Source organism: Dermacentor silvarum, chromosome 1 (genome assembly GCF_013339745.2).
Source record: "Dermacentor silvarum isolate Dsil-2018 chromosome 1, BIME_Dsil_1.4, whole genome shotgun sequence".
NCBI lineage: Eukaryota > Metazoa > Arthropoda > Arachnida > Ixodida > Ixodidae > Dermacentor > Dermacentor silvarum.
The window spans coordinates 36,359,162-36,381,078 of NC_051154.1; the positions used below are offsets into that span (position 1 = coordinate 36,359,162).

General features: G+C 42.4%; 2 protein-coding genes across 4 annotated transcripts in view; one reads left to right on the top strand and one right to left on the bottom strand.

Moving 5' to 3' along the window:
- On the top strand, positions 1-17,918 carry LOC119460404 (R3H and coiled-coil domain-containing protein 1). Of its 2 annotated transcripts, none has more exons than XM_049666624.1 (11): positions 1-255; positions 346-428; positions 752-898; positions 979-1,131; positions 1,663-2,764; positions 7,643-7,733; positions 7,806-7,887; positions 8,082-8,149; positions 12,275-12,370; positions 15,846-15,986; positions 17,781-17,918. In XM_049666624.1, the coding sequence occupies exons 1-11, from the start codon at positions 235-237 to the stop codon at positions 17,837-17,839; spliced, it is 2,043 nt and encodes a 680-aa protein (XP_049522581.1). In that variant the 5' UTR covers positions 1-234; the 3' UTR covers positions 17,840-17,918. The 2 variants fall into 2 exon arrangements, with proteins under 2 accessions (XP_049522581.1, XP_037577344.1); XM_037721416.2 differs by lacking the exon at positions 15,846-15,986 and adding an exon at positions 14,477-14,617 and having other exon boundaries at positions 2-255.
- Positions 17,296-21,917, bottom strand: part of LOC119460420 (palmitoyltransferase ZDHHC16) — an 11,343-nt gene continuing 6,721 nt past the window's right edge. For both annotated transcript variants that reach the window (XM_037721419.2, XM_037721418.2), the window contains one exon: positions 17,296-18,042. In XM_037721419.2, coding sequence (XP_037577347.1) covers positions 17,955-18,042 — 88 coding nt within the window. In that variant the 3' untranslated portion in view covers positions 17,296-17,954. The remainder of the gene's footprint in view (positions 18,043-21,917) is intronic.

Sequence of the window (21,917 nt, forward strand, 5' to 3'; positions counted from 1 at the left end):
TACCTGCGTTGCAGGCAGGTCTAGGATAAGTCTCAGGTGGTGTTCTTGTTTAATTTTGTAAGCTACTTCATTGTTTCAGGCATGTGTCGGAACCACAGTGGAGATCAGTGGAAAAAAGTTTGCCGTTCCGACCACTGGAGATCAGTAGTCGGAACGGTCGAGACTTCTAGCTGCTCTAGTATGACAGCTTCCGGTCCTCTGTACTTCCGTTAGAAACACCATACGTTTTTAGACATGGAGCGTACCAAATTTCAGGTTAGTGCGATGCGCTTATGCTCGAGACGTTTCTGTAACCAAAGTGTCATCTGTGTCTGACTCTTGTCGCCAATGTACCCTTGTGCGTAGAATGGCGACGACAGAGACGAAGTCTTTGTGCAAACTGTGTGCAAGGAGATAACGAATTTTGTACAAGGTGATGTTCACAACAGGTAAAGTGTAGTCCTGTCTGTTGTCTGCTAAAATTATTTTGGGCACATTTGTGTACAGCTTGTTTTGATACGTAATAGTTTTTAAACTGAAGCGGGATTTTTTTTGAGTGACCCTGTGTGTCACGCGGTAATGACTTTTGTCACTGCTCAGTATGCGTCTTTAAAGGTAGTGTATGACACCTGGAAATTTGAGCTGTTGGTGAAACTGTATCGTAACTCAAGTGCGTCGTCCTTGTTGGGAAGATGCTTGGATAAAATTTGTTCTAAACATCTAGTGTTTCTTTCCTTCATGCATTCTTTTCTCTCTGTCTCTTTCTTTCCAGTGTGCTGATCTTTCCAGTCCTGCCGAAACGCGAGAGATTCCTGACTCACAAGGTTGTTGAAGAAAAGTTTGAAGACCTGTGCAGTTTCTCACTGGGAGAAGGCGTTTGCCGAAGGACAGCTGTGTGCCTGAAGTCGCGGCTTATTTTGTAAATTACGCCATTTGTTTTCTTGCTGTGCTTAATATTGGAAAAGTCACGTGAACTTGACGGAAGTATTTTCCTTTCAGTGCATTTGAAAACGGCTACTGCTTAGATGAGGCAGCGCGAAAAGTAGCTTTGAGGCTTTGCAGAGAGAAAGGGCTTCCGGTCGATTTCCTTTCACATAGCATCAAGAGACCGTTACCTTCAAGCAGAGAGATGCAAGCACCGAGGCCAACACGGTAACGTACACATTATTCATGGTGGCTACTGTTTGTTCCCATTGCATGAGAGTTCTGACTGAGCAGGCTGCTGATTAGAAATAGAAAATTTATGTGTGTGGAGAGATAGCACAATGAGTTGCCATGTTATGACATAAAGAGCTGGTAGTAATGGTGAGAACGTACCAGGGATGTTACATTCATTCTTTTTTTTGCACGCTCTTCACATATTTTATTTGTGCTGTTAAGAAGGAACAGTAAACAGACTTTGCGGGTAAAGCATATTATAAATGCAGTGTAAAAGCTTGGTCTTCAGCTGTCAAGGCATGATACGTGTTCTGTAAGGGTGACATGCAACCATGCCAATGAGAAATCTGTGTTCTAATATTACAAAAGTTTTGGTCAAGTAATGTGGTATTTTGCAGCATTTGTTAGGCAAATGCACACCCTGACACATTTGTTCTCAAAGCTAATGTACTTATTAAAGCCTTAAAGGTGATGGTTACCTAAGGTTTGATCAAGCTAATTTGTTACTGAACTCCTTAATTGCAGACAGCGGCAAAGGCGCCCAGATATACAGCTTTATGTGCCACGGGGGCGCAAAGCTGAGGCCTTGAAAACTGATGCAAGAGATGCCCCTGCACAAGAAGCAAGGGTGCCTTCACAGCATTTGCCGGAAAGCGAAGCACCAGTACCTACAACAGATGCAGCAGACCCTCAGTGCAGAGAGAACACTGGGGCTCACCATGAAGATGCAAGTACAGAACACAACAGAAAAGCTTCTGCTCACTTGATTGAGGCAACTAATGTGTGTGCACAAGCATGGGTGCCTTCACAGCATTTGCCGGAAAGCCAAGCACCATTAGCAACAACAGATGCAGCTGACCCTCAGCTCATGGAGGACACTGAGACTCACCATGAAGATGCAAGTACAGAACACAACAGGAATGCTTCTTCTCACTTCATTGAGACAGCTAATGTGTGTGCACAGGCAAGAGTGCTTTCACAGCATTTAGCGGTAAGCCAAGCACCATTACCAACAACAGATGCAGCAGACCCTCTGTGCAGAGAGGACACTGGTGCTCACCATGAAGATGCAAGTTCAGAACACTATAGGAAAGCTTCTGCTCACTTGAGCGAGGTTACTAATGTGTGTGGCATGGGTGGTGATGTCGAGTGTACTGGCCTGGAAGACAGTAACTGTGATGTGCTCTCAACAAGTGGAAATTCTGAGAACGGTGAAGCTGTGATCCAAGTATGTTTATCACTTTCACAGGAAAATGAGAATGATTACTTTAAAAAAACAGAAGATGAAGGTTCTCAAGAAGTGAACTCATTACAGGAGTTTTCGTCCGTTGTGACAGATTGTGCAGGTATGCAAAAATATAGAAGCCTGCTAGAATCCCAAGGTGGGGTTGGAATTGTAGTGGGTAACAGCGTTGTCAGAACTAGCGAACAGACTGAACATGCAGCACATGAAGAACCGCCGCTTACAAATCATTTGGAGATGGCACACTCTTATGGTGAGCATGTAGACACTGCTGGAGATAGCACTGAAGCAAGCATCGAAGAGAACCATAAGGATGCTGAGGATTCATGGGATGCCCTTTTTGATGAAACAGGGGAATGTGTTGCTCCAGAAGTTTTGAAAAATGTGAGTGATTTGACATGTCTAGCTTTTTCGTGCTCAAGTGGCCATTTTGACTTCTTTGCACTGTCTACCTACTGTCATTTCTGTTACCAGCTAAGGCATGGCTTTCTCAAAGGCCATTCCACATTAAAAAAAAAAAAAAAAAAAAAAAGTCGCCTTCCCAAAGTGAAGTTTACAGCTTGTCCTATATCTCATAACAAGCTTCCAGCTTGTTAAAGGAAATGACGTCCATAAACCCAGTACTAGTTTGCTTCTAGCTTGTTTGATTGATTGATTGATTGTTCTTGATGTTTGGTCTAGGGATATCCATTATAGATGGCTTGCACATGTCGTCACAGACACCATATTGATGAACCATTCACAGCTCCCCTTTACTGCTGGAGATATGTGCTGTACTAGCGGTTGTGTCAGCATAGAGGCTGTGCCGATGTCACTATGAGCCATCTATATGCCATTTATTGTCATTGAAGCATGACTGTGACATATAACTTTGCTTTGATCTGGTTTCTTGCAGTTAATAATATACCTAAAGTGCAAAAGTAGCTTTAAAAAAATGTATATCCATCATAAGTGTGAAGTCAACACTCAGCTATGTAGTAGATCCAATAGTTGCTGGTGCTTCAAAAGTGTCTGGTATGGGGAATCGTATTGACATACCATAGCCCACACAAGCACTGCTTGAGCAGATGACCAAAGCAGTTGGCTCTCGGGATGTCATACGCCGTGACATTTGATGCTCAAGAGGACTCAAGGTTTGCAGCTAGTAACACTGATTCTGCCTTGTGACGTGATACTATGTGACCGTGTCGCCCTGCTGGGGCTCGCCTCTATGACGTAGTGGAAGTCAGACTTGCACGTTACAAATTACATGTAATTAATTACTTGTAATCACAATTTTGAGTAGTTTTGTAATTGATCGATTACCTTTTTTTTTACTCTGTAGCGCTCACTGTAATTCAATTGCTTTTCCCAGTAACCAATTATATGTCACCAGTTACTTTATTCATGAGACGGGCCATAACAGGCAACACAGTTTTGAGCACTTGAATTTGGTAGGAACTACAGCAGAACGCTTGCTGTCGTGCCATGCAGCAACCTCATGGATGTGTATATTTAGACAGGCAAACCAGGCGATCAGTATTTGTTTCCTTATTTTAAAGGCAGGTTGCGGGGCCTGTATTGTCAACACTGCGTTCTGCATCTCACGATGGTTTCGTGCTTCTATGTGGCATGTGTGATCATTGGCAGACAGAACGCCAATGATCCGTGAGCTTAAATTTTGCTCTTACCATTGTTATTGGTTAGCACCACGTCTATTTGCTAATTTCCCCGTCCGGTGTTCATACGTTACAAATGACCCTTTCCTCCAGCGTGTACATCGAGTGAGTTTCCAATTTTGCTGCTGATTTCACTACAACAAAAGAAAAGAAGATGACCGACAAAAATCTTGCAAAGCAATTGTTAGTGAAGATAACATGTGAAGGGCTGCAGACGATGCATTGAAAGAGCCAGATCAGCTTGTTCTATTTACTGTATTTGTGCAATGTTAACAAAAGTTGCGAAGAAAGTAACAGAAAAGTAATCGATTACTCTTCAATAATTGCTCAGTTACTTTCGTGGGGCAGTAATTGGTCACTGTAATCAATTACATTTTTGAATAAAGTAATTGTAATCAGTTACTTTTTTTTCTGTAGCCTGTGTAAGTCTGGTAGAAATTGTCATAGTTTTATCCCAAGTACCTGTTTTACGCATCTATACAGCGACCAGTTTTAGGCACCTATACAGCCGTGATACATCTACTCAGCGCTCATCACCCATCGATCACTCTTTACCATCTCTTGGCGCTCTTTGGCCATACTTGGCCCTTGCGCCAGTAAACACTATACATCATCAAGTCTGGTAGAAATGCAGTGTGCTCAAAAATGCTAGCTTGCTGTTTTTAATCCACGCAAAGCTGTTTTCTTTCTTTCTTTTTTTATTGTAATTGCATGATGTCTTATTTTTATATTGGTACTTTATCCAAATCCACTTTTACATATTCAAAACACCTAGGCAGTGTATGGTGCCATTCAGGTCTCATCCACTGGTGATCTGCCCTAATAGAATTCTTGTTTTCAACTTAATTTGTTTTTTCTCATCTCATTGCATGTATATTTTATGTCATGTTTCTAAAGCCACTCTTTTGAAGCTAGCTAATAAAGCACTTTATATAAGTGTGCGGTACCTTTTAGGTCAGGTCCGGTGATGAGTTGGCCTAATATAATTGCTGTTTTTCTTGTGTGATCAAACAGTGCTTGTGCGAAGGATATGATTTGTCAATTCGCCTGAGGGGCAAGACGTATTCTGAATCGCTAGTTATTGAGCTCTGAGTGTACATTGGGATACTCGCCTCAGGATTTCAAGTAAGCTTCAGTGTCATGTCAGGTGGGCTGAATGATACCTCTCACATGGACTGAATGATACAGGATGAGCTTTGTGTTTACGTGAATTCACTGTGCAATAAACTTGCGCATTTTTCCTAGACTGTGTGGTATTGCAAAGTGCAATTGGGAGCTGCTATTTGGCTGTGTTCCTGAAATTCCACCACTGGCAAAAGGCCACACTGCACTGAGTGACAGGGGATGCAAGAAAATGGAGGACAGAGAGACCAAGAAGCTGATATCATAATGTTTGTGCACCTAAACCTCACTTTAGCCTGTTCAGGTGTGCAAAAAAAAAAAAGAAAGTAATGTACACCATGAGAGCATATCATTGGTCAAAGTGTTGCCTGTGGTGGCAGAGTTGCTCATTGCTACTGCTGGGGCTCGTTTTCCTTCCATAATTTCCATATGGTGAAAGGCTTTGCTGGCAAAGGCAATGTTTTTCCCAGTGAGAACTGGCGCTGAGCCGTGCTCCCTCAAGGGCTGCAGAAGATAGCGCCAACCTTTCCCTTTCCCAACGAACCACTTAGTAGTAGTAGTGAGAAGTCATGTTGTGCTTTCTTTACCTTGTCTTTTTTTTTTTTTTTTTCATGCGTAAACTGACTACAGTCATAGGCTCGCAACTTGCCAAGTTCGCACACTTCACTCTCTCCACTGCTCTGCCTTCACACCTATTAAGTTTCTTGCATGCTGTTCCACTCTGTTCACAGTGGCTCCTGACTTCCGTGAGGTTTCAGCACCAGCCAAAACACAGTTGAAATAATACTTGCTTGATGAGATTTGTGAGATGGTGCCTCTTGATACCCAAAATATCTTGCAATATTGTTAGAAAAGTATTAAGGGCCCTTTTAAAAGGCTGGTTTTATTTTATTTAGCAGAAATTTGCAAAACCACCTGCTCATTGCCAGATACCTTTTCCACATGATGAAGGTACAATTAAAGGTACTGTAAAGCAAAACTCCCAAGGATAAACTGGCAAGAAGGTCTTATTGCTTAGTGGGAAAGGCTTACCTATTAGTGAAGAAGATGAGTGCCGCATTAAAAAAAATTTTTGTGCCCAAAATTTGTGTCACTTTTATTGATGCCATGCATTTGATGCATTTAAAAAATTATTTATGAATTTCAATTTTGCCAGGTTGAGATTTATTTCATTTTCTTTTGACTGCAGTTGCAGCACTTTTTTTGCACTTAACGTCAAATATAGCGCTCGCAAGAATTTACCACAATTTGTGATTGCGTCAAGCCAGTGAGTAAAATTCAAGGCGACATTCCCATGTGTGTTTCGTTTCTGCATTGTTTTCTTGTTAACTACCGTTGCTGGGCACAAGTCTTCTGTTTGCTATCTCAGCAGCATAACCCACCAAACCAGTTTAAATGTATTCCTGTATTGTTTCAAGTGTGGGTTTAATGTGGCACATGTTGCGGAGTATTTCATTTTTGAGGTTTCGGTTGAAGATATGGTTAGTATTCTACTTTTTAAGCATGGAAGGATGAGAGAAAAGTTTGAACTAGAAGGCAGTGAAAAGGGCAGGTAATGGTGGCTTGGGAAACCACTTTTGTGTGTGTGCATGTGTAAATGTGCATGCGTGCACAGCTGCATTATTTGTGTTTTTTGTCATTGTCATATTCAGAGAAAAACAGCAGTTGAGACATTTTTGGTGTCTCAGCAACCTATGTGTGTATTATAACATAGGACTGTCTTTGCATTTTGTCCGTTATCTTTTGCAAGCTTAAAATTATCACATTACAGTGAAAGCTTCCACCCGCTCTTTGCTGTACATTTAGTACCATTATCTGTGCTCATTATCGCGAATAAATATGAATGAAAAAGAAGAAAGCATTCCCCACGAATGGGGTGTGAAATACAAGCATTCAGAATATTTCCACTTCCTGGAAACTAGAGTGCCTCGAGCAAACTTTAACTACTTTATTGCACTCTGCAGTGAATAAGGAGCACGATAGACTGTTTCAGAATCACTATTGCAAATGGTTACTAATTGAAAAAGAGTGCACAAGAAATTTTTGCTAATGAACCACGTGAAAGAAAAAGCACTGATGGGTGCATAAAAATGAAAATAGTTTCAAAAGTACAAACAAACCTCTTTGCTTTGTGCCATATAAATGGCATGTCCCTGCAAGAACCAGCTGGACATGCAGCATCAGCAAAATGAGCAATGCATTTTTAAAAATCACACTGCCTGTTCATGAAAAAAAAAAAAAAAAAAACTGAAATGTTCATATAGAACAGAAACTCCTTTTCTTGTTTTTGTAAATAGTTGAAGCATGTACATTTCAACGCATTGGCCCCGCCTCATTGCTCCTTCATATGGAGGCTGTAAGAAGTCTGAATTGCCGATCCAAAATCCTCATTGCTTGTTGGAACTTGCACCAAGTATGTTGAGGTAGGAGTGGCACCAGTGATCAACTTTTGTCTTTACCGGTTCCATTTTTATCCTTACAGATCACTAAGGCCTTGGGTGACATTAAAGTGCATCAAGCAGAGCTTGATTACACCAAGTTTGAGCCTCGTATTCCTGACCTCTCAGAAGCAGGTATGTGCTCATTTTCTTTTGTCTATGACTATTTTACATCAATGAATGAATAATTCTCTGGTGCATTTGCAGAGTATGGCCATGTCCTTGAGATATATGATTTTCCTGCCGAATTTGAAACAAAAGACCTTGTGACAGCACTGTCATCTTGCAGGTGAGTGTAGGTGTCTTGCGAGAGTGACAAATGGGTACAATGCTCACTTAAGGGCTTAAAGAAAGCAAAACTCGTGAATTTTAAAATTGGAGTCGCTCGTCTGTACAAAAGGACAATGTTTTGTTGCAACGTTTAAAACAAAATTAAAATGTACATTTGATTGCAGTTTAATTTTGTTTTCCGTTTTCTTCCAGAGATCAGTTCAACATTAAGTGGGTGGATGACACCCATGCATTGGCAATTTTTTCGACGCCATTTGCTGGTAAGTTCTTGTACAGGCTATGTTAAGACATGAATGTAGCTTTATGAAGGGGTCTTTCAATTCTGCAGCCGGTAGGTAGGCAATGGACATTGGTGTTGTAGCTTCAGGTATGGCATGGGGAAGCAAAAGGACAAACACAGGCAATTAATATTTGCAACTAAAATTTCATTTCATAGCAGTTTGTGTGTATATGAGCAGTTCAGATTTCCATGAAGAAAAGACAGGATATATTGGCAACATTTTAAGCGTGACATCGCAGAAACGTCAGTGATGGTTATCGCACATACCTGTGAGGAAGGTATATTCCTTTTTCTTCATTTGGAGTCACATTGATGTTATGCACATCAAAATTGTTTCACTACATTTATCTTGCTTCAAAGATTTGTCTGTGCTTTCCCTTCACTGCATTCCTGTTAGCTTTTCTACGCAAAACTGTGGAATTTTACTAACTGGCCTTATCCTATTATTGCTTATCCTTTTCATTTTAATTTTCATTTTATTTCCTTAAAGGGCCCCTAAACCACCCAGAGGTCGAAATTTAGTTGTGGTGTTGCAGTTGTGCACGAGTCTACAACGAACATGTAGCCGCGAGAATTTTTCGAAATGGTGCCGTAATAGCGGAGTTATACGCGTTTCATGATCGAAACACGGCCCTTGCTTGTTTCGCTCTTCGCCACTCTTCTCGTTGGCTGGTCTCTCCTCCTCACCGAGTGCTCCTCCAAATGTCACATGACATACGTCATCGCCAACACGATTCTCAAAACACTGTCCACTTCTGGTAAAGGCACGTCCAGCGCCAAATATACCGACGGCGAACTGGCCTTCAGTGTGGTGTAGAACGTCTGCCGTGCAAGAGGTGTCCAAAGTAGACGGCAGTTCGGCCGGCACACTGCCCTCCGCACGATCGACAGGCCAATGGACGACCACGAAGCTGCGCGCCTCCACCACTGGCGACGCAAACATCGGCTGCAGCTTGTGTTCCAAGCAAAATAATTTCCGCTAGATAAAGTGATGCATAAATTGTACATCTTATGAAAATGATATCCACAGTCAAACGTTAAACACAAACGATAGCTCCGATACTTGTCGAGCTCAGCTGTAGTGCACGGCTACCGACGGCAGACGACCGGCTTGACTGTGCTCGCATTGCAGCCGACAGCGCCGCTAATAGCATCGTATTAACGCGATAGCGTTAAGGACCCCGTGTCGCATAAAATCCGGCGTCGGCATTAAGCATCGGCGCCTGGCAGAAATAATCATGCCAAACCACACCATCCCGAACCACCCCGACCACACAGGCCCTCCGCGTGGTGCAAGGCGTTAGTGAACAAAATTGAATTTCTCAAAGTAAAATTCATCAGAAAAATGGTAAAGTACGACTTATCAACAACCTACAGGTGTGATAGCGTCAGATTGTAATTTGAATATACGAGAAAAAAGCCTGATAAGGCAATCGGGGATCTTTGAATGCTATCACGTTCCACTCTTAAAGGCGAAGCTTAAGGGGGGGGGGGGGGACATGGGTCCTGGATAAAAACACTTTTGTTATTGACCTAGACACATGAAATTTTCAGGTAATATTCAACCTTGTATGCTGATTACAAATATGCAGTTAGTTTTTCCCAAGTCAGTCCAAAAAAAAAAAAAAAAAATGTTCCAATTATTTATGTGTTATAAATTTGGGATGTGCCTTGCAAAAAAGTTACTGCACCAAGAGAGCTAAAATTAGCAGTTATCTTCCTGAATGTTCAAAGAGTGCAAGTTTGCATTTTAGTGTTCATCTCTGTATTTTAGCTGAAGTTATGAAATTTTTGGAGTTGTAACTTTGCAAATGTGAATTTTTATTAGTGATTCCCACAATATTTCAAAATGTTGCAGTGTCCTAAAACATCATATCATAGCTTTTGTGCATTCTCTGACTCTCTAGCATTCCGGCAAAAAAGAAATCAAGAGGATTGAATGAGTAACAGTGACACAGTGCTGCTCCCAAAATTTTACACTTGGAAAAATCATTTTTTGAGAAAAAGGCAAAAAATTAGAGTGCGCAAAAATGGCATTTTACGCTACGAAACCAGGTAGTTTTCTTATGAAGCAGCATTGAAGGCTCGTTTTGGCAGGAAAGCAAGTGGCGAACATGCTCTTTCAAACAAGACCGAGATGGCCTGGCTATGATAGATGGTTTTGGAATGGCGAATGACACAAAATGGGCCATGTCAGCACTTTCATGGGCAAATCTGAACATTTAATTGGACAAATACAGTGTTTTCTTCCTCAATGGCGTGTCATTTTGAGCTAGTTTTTTGCCAGCAGGTGCGCCCTGGTATGGGAATTAGAAAAAATAATAAAAATGAATGCTAAATTTTTAGCGAATTTTTTGTCTCCAGGACCCATGTGCCCCCTTAAGGGTCCTCCAATTCTGATGGTGTCTGGCTGTACTTTAGTTCTAGGCAACATTGAGGGGAATGTTGAAAACCGAGCCTTTCTAAATTTTGGACACGCCTGCGCCTCGGGGCAACAGCAAACAATAAAATAATAAAAAAAGGGCCTAGGGCCTTTTGGTTCTTTTCGCAGTGGCTTTTCCTTCTTCGTGTACAATTATTACGAAGAGCGACAACAACGATAAGAAAATATTGCGGCTAATGAGCGTCGGTAAATAATTCCGAAGCACCGTCCACTTTAGCTTTGAAGTGAACCGGAAAAGGCCTAGCAACGATATCGGCGCCGTCGAGCGATCAGTGGCGGTGAGGCTTCCGCACAAATGGGTTCCACTACGGCAAGGAAATCTCGCCGTTCGAGAGCAAAACCGCCCTCGAACGGCGGCCCGCGAATGGCAAGCGGCGTGCGGCAAGTTACTGTGCCGTTAACGTGGATGGGCTTTAGCAGCAACTCAGCGTTTTTCGGTTGCCCGCTGTTGCTGCCGTGCCGGCCCATGCTCATGCGAAGCGTGCCGCTATGGACCCTGTGTTGCGCGCACGTCTAGAAAGGCCAACACTGTCGCACTCTTGCTTCCGCAGCTAATCAGACCGCTAAGCATGACTGTGTTGGCACGCGAGCGATTTGTCACTTGCGTTGCGGGCTGTAATTACCAATTCGCAAGCGCGCACAAGCGAGCAACACGGCGAGGAAGAGCAGGGAGCGCGCGTACCTGCTAGCAGACTAACCGGAAGTCGTAGGTTCTTGCTCGACCAATCGACATCGTCGACCCGGTTGACATCACCAGATGTACCCTGGTGACATCGTGACGTCCGCCGGGGATACCGGAAAGGCAAGGAGAGGGGGATGGCATTGTTTTTTTTTTTCATTTTGTGGCGCGCCCGCGGCATGTAGCGCTGCAGCGTTTGGCATCGTTGATCATGACGGCAATCTGAACTCGATGCGCGTGTTTACTTGAAATTTTTAAAATATCGGAGGTGGTTTAGGGGCCCTTTAAAGACCCTGTATAGTAGGGGTATTATTACATAAGGGGTGGGGAAACAAAATATACAAACAAGTGTTACAATACTTCAATTCGTTAAATAAAAGGTTGTTACATCTTGAACGAATTGTGACGAGCAGGTGACGGCAGCGACTTGATGAGGAAGGGCATTCCAGTCTTTAGATGCTCGGTAGAAAAACGAGGCTGAAAATGTATGTGTGCGTGAGTGTGGTTGTGCTACCTGCAGGGGATGGCGAGTGTGTTGTGACCGGCGTGATGGAGGGACAATGTATGGTGGGCGATTAAGTATTGAATCACAGAACCTGTGGGAGAGGGAGAGGGTGGCAATGCGGCGATGAAAAGGTAAAAGTGATAAGGAAGATTCTTTTTTCAAGTATGATATGGCTGACGTCATAAGAGTATGTGGAATCAATATCCCTGGTGGGGGGGTGCGATTTTGAACTGCCTCAAAGGCTTTGTTCTTACTAATGATTTATAGGCTAACAGTTTTACATGCAGTGGAGCAAAGCGCAGGTGGCGTTTTAGAAATCCCAATGTTTTGTTAGCCGATAAAATGACATAGTATCATGCACGTTCCAGGTTAGGTCATTAGCCAAGGTGACAGATAAGTATTTAGTGTGCATGGGTGCATGATAAATGGCATTTCGTGGGATGTGAATGCGTCCTTATAGTTGCCTTTTCTCTCTCAGCAACAGAAGCGCTTGGCCTACAGAATTCACTTATGAAGATGAGGCATGTGTCTGAAGCCTCCAAGCAGTCCAAGCTGAAGATTAAACATTGTAGTGGTGAGTTTCACTCCTACTAAGCAGGTGGCCCCCCTCTTCCGCCAGACTTTTTTTTTCGTCTTCCAGTTTGCATGAGATTAACGTGCCGACTATGCGTACTTTGATTGCACTGACTGGTGCGAAATCCAAAACTGGTCTATCCAATTGGGAGGGAGAGAACATGTTTAAGCATTGTGTGCCACTGCACTATAAGGTGTGCTTCGAGTTTTGTAAACATCTCATCAAAGAGAAGCTCAACAGCATTACTATTCTAACACATGTTAATATGTAACAGTGGGCCTGCATTGCTGTTTCTTTGGAGTTCAGCTATGCCATGTGCATGAGTTGATGTGCCTTTATCCATTGTAGACTTCCATTGTGGGGATTAGTGGGATGGTGCATTGTGTATATGTCATAGAGCCTGCTTTGCTAACCCCAGCTTTGCCTGCAGATGCTCCTGTTATTTACAGCTAATGACAGCTGCTTAACATTGAAGTCACTGGTCCAGTATGAGACTGTGTTCCCACTTACAAATAATAAAGAATGTTTAGAGGAGAGAGAGAGAAAAACGTTTATTCTTGAAACAGTGTCCCGAGCGAGGCCCGATATCACCCTAAGGTGGGTATGTTTAGAGGGATTTCATTTCAAGCACAAGGATACATACCTGAAGCAGTGGAAGCTTTGTGTGGTTTTTTTAAGCTTGCTAAGGAGACGTGACGTGCAAAATATTATGTTAAGCCAGACAAATAGGCATCATGGGTGGGCGAATATTCAGAGTATCGAATACAAATTAAATTGTACTGCACACTAATGATTTGTATTCGGAAAGGAACTGTTCGGTATTTTCAAATATTCAAATCGACCAAATATTTTGCAGCAACCGAATGATAAGGTCTGGTTACTGTTCTCTGTCTGCTAAACATAGTGTCGCAAATTATCACAAGCGAGACGACAAAAGTTTTTGAAGCAATGCCAAAACAAAGTGGGTAATTCATGCTTTGTTTTTAGTTTCGTGGTGGAAGCCGATACTTTGCAACCTGCAATTTCTTTTCTTGTAGTTTGCTAGTCCAGTCACGTAGCAGTTTCATCTTTTATGCTACAGTGTACATCTTCATTGCAATGGGCCCTTCTACATGTATCTACAGCACACAAATCCTTCAAGAGATTTCAAAATTCTGATTTATTTTCTGCCAACGTTTTATTCGGCGTTCTTGCAAAGCTATTTTTGCTACAGCAGCCATTCATTCTTGAAAAGCTTGTTAGCAACTAGGCTATAAAGTTGTTGTGCAGCTATTTGTGCAGCTTTTTAATGGCAATCATTGATCTTGTGTTTAAAATTGATCCCTTGCCCCTGATAGTTAGCAGTCTTTTTTGTACTAGTCACTACAGGTAGTGGCACCTAATTATACCGAAATAAATATTCCTGATGTAAATACACGTGTCCGTGTTTGACTATTCAATATTTGATACTTACTATTTATATTCAATTCGTATTCGAAACAATTGATATTCGATTCGTATTCAAATCAATTGATATTCGCTTACCTCTAGTAGGCACACTGCTTAAACAGCATATGTGTAACCTTTATAAAGAGACGAGCTTTTGACATGCTAGGAAATGGCATGAAAGTAAAATACTGGTAGTGATGCCACCTTCACATTTTCTGTGATGTTGCATGTGGCACTGGCTGGGCGAGACTAATTATCGTTGAATGAACTAATAACTTGGCAACTGTTGAAGAAGGGCCCAAATTTGTAATGTGACCACAAAATCTGAGCTATCAGGCACTGCTGTGACTCCGGTACTAGAGATGTTGACAAAAGGATGACTGGCTTTTGCGTGTGGTTTTATCCAGTAATTTATTTTGTACCTGTATTTTGCACCTTAAGGGAATTAGTGCTGGTAATGTATTGAAATTTTGTTTGTCAACTAAAAAAACTGTCTCACGAATGCTTGCTACTTTGTTTATTTAGCGAAACAAGTTGTTAGTGTGAAACACTCTTAAGCAAGCCTCAAGTACCCCTTGTGGAAGCAGGGTTATCAAGTGAACTTCACTCATGCAATTTCCTATCACTAAATGACACTATACTTGCGTTTCTTTTTTTTTTTTTTCTTTTTAAATACAGAATTCTTGATGCCTTACAAGCCTCGACCGCAGACGTCTGCTTCTGTGGCACGCCGTTTGGTGAGCGGTGCCCTTGGCATGCGGGTGAATGTGGATGCTGCACAACGAAGGAAAGAACTGCAGATGTTGAAAGAGGCCAAAGGTGTGTACATGCAGGCTTTGCAGGCCTCCTCACATAGCTGAAGTAAAGCCCCTTGATGTTAGAAAGTAGCGACACTCTCCCCCCCGCGCGCGCTTTCCTCCTCAATTCTCCTCGGATTTCTCCCCCTCACCGGGCCGGCGCGGCGCTGAACCCTCCAGTGGCTCGCTGCAGCCGCATTAGAATCAATGCGCGCGCTTGTTTATTCGGCCCTTTCAAGCGTTGTATGGGAATTTATCCCTTGTGAAACTGTCATGACGAAAGTCCGTTTCCGATAGAACGTCGTGACATTTTTTTTTTTTGAGGACGCTTCGATAAATAGAAGCGGAAGCGCTCCGAAAAAATGAGTACCAAGCAGTGGCTGAGCTGTTTACCTCTACGTCGCCACTTGGATAGTCCGTAACGCGGAGGTGTATTGGGTGCATACAATATAAGCAGCGTAGAGTATAAACTAGAATTTGGTTCACAATATTCGCTCTTAAAATGCTCAGAGAAGGTAACCAAGAAGAAATGTGATAGTTTACTTAAAGTGAATTCGCCAAAATGAGTGGGCCAAGAGCCTTTGTACCAATGCCACTGTGCAAAATACGTGCTGTGTTTGCGAAACAGCCAACATAGAACTTTACACACGCGCCTGTATTCCGTCACTATGAAACGACGAGAAATTACATTCCATCACCTGTGGGAGTAACCTAAGTCTCTCTCTCAAAAAAACAACAACAACAACAAAAGGCTGATTGCTTACACGGAAACTGCTAAGACTGGCACTTGATAATTAACTTACAGACTTCAAGATGGCAAGTTAATCAGAATCGAGGGAGATTATCAGAAGCGCGTGGCTTGTACTTAATGAGCATGCGCGAATAATACATAATACCACTTATCTACATATATATTGCGGTTCATGCCTTGGCAACATAAAGTACGTAAAGAAAAAGAAATGCTCGCTGTATTGAAACTTTGCAAAGATACAATAAGCACGCAATATAAGTAAAATAGTTCCTTGGCTTCACAAGTATCAGGCGCAAGGATCACACGCACACACACACACACACACACACGCGCGCGCGCACACACATACACGCACACACGCACGCACATACACAAACACGCACACACACACGCACACAACTACAAAATATGAGTTACAGGCATTATTCATGCAATTCCTATCACTAAATGACACTTATACTTGCGTTTCGTTTTTTTTTTTTTTTCTTTTTAAATACAGAATTCTTGATGCCTTACAAGCCTCGACCGCAGACGTCTGCTTCTGTGGCACGCCGTTTGGTGAGCGGTGCCCTTGGCATGCGGGTGAATGTGGATGCTGCACAACGAAGGAAAGAACTGCAGATGTTGAAAGAGGCCAAAGGTGTGTACATGCAGGCTTTGCAGGCCTCCTCACATAGCTGAAGGGGAGGATAGTGCCATCTGTGGTAACATAAATTCACCAGTGTCAATGTTGTATTTAAAAAAAACAGAAGTAAACTTGTTTCACTTCGCATAGTATAATTCATGGTGCTCGATACTGCTGCTACAGAATAAGAGAAAGTATAACCAGTGATTCATTCCGAAAAATAATACTGTAACAAATTATGGAACATCAGAGATACTATATAGGCCTGCTCTGGTGGGGCTCCTCTTGCTCAGTGCTATTCACTGCAATATAGGGGTTGACAAGTTTGATATTTGTGGAGTGCGACGAACTTCTAATAGAGGAAGAAACCCATTCTGCTTCCTGTCTGTTCATGTTCACAGGCTCGCTCAGCAACATATTTGCAAAAGTGAGCTGGCAGCGTTAGTACAATGTTTGCTTAATTTTTCATGGCTGAGGAAGCAATGACAGGATCACCTTCGTCAGCCAAAAGTACCTCTAAGGCCACAGACTTTCTCTGTAATGGTACTTGGGTATTGCTTCATTATACTGCTGCATTTCACAGTGGAGTGTAAGCTACTAGGCATGCTTGCAATGGAGCAAACAATGCACACAGGGACACACAGTGAAGGGAACTTGCTTAACAGGTACTGATGGGCTAGTTGGCAAATCTATGGCTTGGTTAAGCAGCGTTGCCTGTTCGTGTGAACATGTTTTTTTTTCAAGTGTGCTCAGTGAAGCGACACGCGCATTTGTGTGATTGCGCTTGTAGTTGGCTAGTGCTGACCGTAGCCTTCATCCATTCCAAAGCTAAATTTTTCAGAACAAGAGTATAGGGTGACTGCTTGCAATCATAATACACATGCTACTCTCATAAATGTAAAAATGGCAGTCCAAGCACTTATCGGGTGAAAAAATAATTAACAAATGTGAGTATGCACACTAGGAAGGAATCCACCACCACGCAGCAAGGGGTGCCTTCTTTGGGCAGTGTGGCCGCATGTAAATCCCACTGGGGGATGGACACTTTGTCGAGAGCCAGAAAATATCTGACTGGGTAGGTGCTGGTAACTGCTGAGCCTTCAGTCATGCACCAACCTGGCGGCGATGTGCGACCTTGCTGCTTATGGGGGAGGGGTGGGGGGTTTTGCTGTAAATGTCATGATAATGCCTCCACTGGTTAAGTACCTTCCATGATGTGGGCATGTTCATTCACTTGAAGTTATTAAACACTTGCTTACCAATTCTTTACCTTTTGTCATTGCATTTCAGAAGTGGAGGAAAGGAAAACACAATAATCACCAGCAAGAATTTTAGTGCTGCAAAAGCAAGACTAGCAGCACTACTTTATTTTCATGCTTTTCAGTCATTATATTAGCAATGCCGTGCACCTTGAGTTCACTTATTGAAAAACTATGGCACTCATTTTAAAAACAGAGGAACTTTCAGCCTCGGCCAAAATTGGCTTGGCAACTCAGAAACGCTACTTTATACATGTACGTTAGCATACACATACAAATAAGATATATATATTTATAGGAAGGTAGTGCCAGTGTTTCTTTGTTGACTTCAGAGTTTTAACAGTATTGCTTTCCACAAACAGCTAAGAAAATGAAAAGTTGACAAGTTGCTGCACACATGAAAGAAGGCACACCTTGATTTGCATTCGATAGTTGCATCTCTTTCACTTTGTGCACAGTGCGTTTTGGCAGCTAGTGGCATAGGTGTTGGCACAGAAGTTGCTGCTTTTTTCAATACTTTCTGGCCCTTTGGATTGTACCTCATTTGCAGGCAAGAAAAAGACTGCAGCCAAGCAGCGAACTGACGTGTGGAATGGAGACGTGTCATGACTTGTCAGCCTTGCTCACTGGCTTGCAAGCCCCGAGAAGCACAGCACAGCCCTGGAAGCTACTTCTTGTACATCCTGGCCTGCTTCAGATGGGAAAGTCACAGGCTGTGTATGGGTCACCACCTCTCGCTATAAATGGTTGTCCAAGTGAGGCCATTGCCCTCTGGCAGGTGTGCCGATGGTAGCAGAAGGTGTCTCCACGTCCTGCAGTGTGGAAGAAAAGTGTCTGGGATGGAGAGCCCGGCCCAGTGAACACAGAGAGTAGGTGTGCCAAGTGGCTTTGCCCCTGTGCTTGCTTTAATGGCACTACCTAGTGTCGTACCTGCAGTGACCAAGTTCAACAAACTCGAGTTGTGTGAACCATATGGCTAGGCTACAAAGACTTGACTAAGTTTTGTTGTGCAGGGGTTCTCAAACTTTTTAGCCTTGCAGGAAACCTGTTGGCTTTCAGATGTTACCAAGGAACCATTGAATCCCACCCCCACCACCACAAATCTGAATGCACAGCCCCAAATAAACACACTTACAAACAGCTACTTCACTTTGTCAATGTGCAATGATTGGTAATGATTTGGTGGAGAAGAAACAGAATGGGGGGGAGGGGGGTATGCAGTGTTTGAGGACCCCTGCTACTGGAAATACACCAGAACTTTAGTGTTTGGAGCAAACCATTTGCTGTTTTGTTGCCCTTTGTTTATGTAAGGAAGTCCTGTACCACAGTTGGCGTTTGTTGCACCTGATATGTGCCATTATTGTCCTTTGTTGAATGGCAGAGAATTTGTAGAATAGTGTAACGCCTTTGTATTTTGTGTGAGCAGGAGCTGTGTATAGCTCATACTAGTACACCCGGCGACAAAATATTACGGACCATAAAATCTGAGAAAAAGCTGAATATCTTCGCAGCCTCACAACACAGCCTGGTATTTGCATTTCGGGCCTCGACTAGAATATGCTAGCAGCATTTTTGTACAGTTTTACTGGCTACTGCTACAGGCTGCTCGGGAATTTAACGTTTTCTGAGATGCTGTTGTCCGTAAACTTTTGTCGCCAGGTGTACATTCAGCTCATGCTGAATATACTTGACTTGGGTGCATGGAAAATTCATTTGAAAACAGTGTGACTGGAGATCAATTGGCAAGTAGTGCTGCAGTAGTTCCATGCTCACTCAAAATAACAAACATTGCAAGAGCCTTGTGAAGGTTTCCTTTGTGTGTGCACGCCTGACACAGCCCACAGAGGCATTCGTTCCGTCCACTGTTGTGTACTGTCCATTTCTTTCTCAGTACAATCGTCACAAGTGACTAAGGGTCCCAGCTGTGACACATTCTATAATAAAGTTTTGCTGTTTTTACTATGTTGACCAAAGTTGTTTTTATATGGACTGTAATTCGTCATAGCTGTTGATAGTAAATTCAATGAGCATGAAACATGTGAATGTTTTAAAACCATACTTAGGTGGCATGAATGTTTTTATGGAAATTATTTTGTATTGTGCTTGTACTGGTGGTACCATTCTAGGACTAAGACGAGAGTTAGGAGAAACTTGGCAGAGCAGCAGAGTGTTTAGTGACAATATGATGGCAATTGTGTGCCTAGATCTCACGAAGTGTTATAGTCTGTGTTAAAGGTACAGGGAAATAATTGTAGTTGAAGTTACACAGTAGAACCCCGTTGTTCAGTTCCTTAGGGGACCATGGAAAAAATGCATGATCCGGGAAAAACTTCAACATCCAATAACAGTTTTTGTGGGGCAGATACACGAATGGGACCGACGTTTCAGAGCGCAAGAGTCGGGAAAATGTAACAAAGAGGAATATGTCAATGAGGTATTACTGTATTAAGGAGCAAATGATTTTAAGTGTTGTATGAAATTGGTGAGGTTATCATGGCAATTTACATTTTCATGACACGCTATTTACACCTCGTTTTATTTATCTTGTTGCATCTAAAATGTGTACTCCTTGTTCACATTTTTGTTAACATAATAAAGTGCTACTTGTATACCATAAAGGTGCTCAGTATTTTGATTTAGTATTGAAATGCTGCTCGCTGGTTCAAGCACACACTATATGACTACTCAACTCGAGGGTGTCTTTGGACTTCACTATTCTGGCTACCACACACCGATGGTCCGTTAAAAAAAAATCCCACAGGCTATGTGAAGGGGGGGGGGGGGGGGGGCTCTGGAAACATTTTGACCAGCTGGGGTTCTTTAACATGCACCTGAAGCACGATACACAAGCATTGTTGCATTCCACCACCCTTGGGATGCGGATACTGTGGCCAGGAATCGATCTTGTGCTGAGCCTTGTACACCACAACATGCTCGGATAGTTTTTGTCTTCTTTCTTGCCACTGTGCAACCTTGATAGTTGACATTTGCGTTGCTCTTATTGTGTCCGTGTTTTGCACGCCTGCCTTTCTGTACCATAGCCACTGTGGCAGCACTTACGGTGAGGTCACAAGTGCCTCTGATTATATAGCGGTTGAAAGCATCTGTAAAAGCTCAGTAGGCAAGATGCTGCATATGAGGTCAAGCTCACAGACTCGTGTTCCAGCCTCAAAGTTTAGCTTCTCAACGGCTTGCTTTTTCTCACGCATACCGGCCAACCTGTAGAATATTTAGTTTGCCCTGAGCACACACTTTCTGTGGGATACACACACTATTTCATGATTTACCTTTAGGTGCGGCAGACTTGGAACAGCGCAAAAAACTGACAAGCAACACACTTTTTAATAACAGTGACTTTTTCAGCAACTTTGCTGTTGCCAATTTCACCTGCTTCAGGAACTTGTCTGAATAAACTTGCTCCTCTGGTGTCCTTTCACCATCAGAAACCGATGAGCACTTCACACACAGAAATGATTTTTTATAAATCTTGACAAAACATTCGTAATAACTTTGTGGTATATTTGTGAGAAGGTGAGAAGCCTTCTGCGATGACTCATTTATGATAGACGCATGCCTAGCTAAAATGTTTAATTCTGTGAAGTTCTTGTGCTTGACTGCACCTTGCATTTGACACATGCTTATGATGATGAGCTGAAGACAGTACCATGTGACCAGAGTTATACACTTTTCTGCAGACTGTGCAAGAATTTCTAAGAACACAGATTTTTGAAATGGAGCTGCCACTTTTCCAAATTTACCTTGATGCACAAACTTAATGCATGAAAGCGAAGTGTTTTGCATAACTGGCGCTGTTATTGACTGGAAAGAGCAGATAGACGACGGTGGCAATATATGACGACACCAGTGCAGTCATAAATTGCCACTGCTTTCATCTCTGCACATAAGGAGGAGGAATAAGAGAGAAAAAAAGCATCGCACCTTACTTTGCTATGGTCACTTGTTGCTACTTGTGTGGAAAGTAAACAGTACTGCCCAAAATATCTATGGCAGCCTCGTCATTTATGCAGCCACCAAAACCCATACTTTGTTTTTTCTCCTTCACACTCGCATACATACGAACCATTGCTTAAAGAAACCCCCTTCAACACCACTGTAAATTTGCATTACATTACTCATTTAGTTCAGTGTCGCAAAGTTATGCTGGAAGTGCCTTTAGCATAAATTGTAAAAAAATTGATAAGCTGATTACAGGAAGGATGGTCTTACTTACTGTTACACTGAAATATTTTTTGACGTACATTTACACTGAATGTCTGTTGCTTCATATACCTTTAATAGTGTAACCAAATTTTCATTTTTTTTAGCCACAACTGTATTCTACGCTGAAGATGTGTCTCATTTAATACACGTGGGCATTGAAAGCAACTACAGCAGCCATGTGATAGAACACTAACACAATGCAACCAGTGTCAACTCACAACAGTGGACCTGTTTACTTGAGTTGCAAGATACATATTGCAAGAGAGTATGAAGAGTAAAGTATAAAGAGAACTACATGTGACTTGTGAAATTTATTGATAATAACTTAAAGACACAGCAGTTCAATTCTGACAAAAGGTTTTTTGTTTAACATGCACTGAACCCTGAGCATGCAAAATGTGGGTTCTGCCATATTGAAATTCAGCCACTTGTGCTCAGCTGCAGAACAGCATAGCCAGTGAACGGC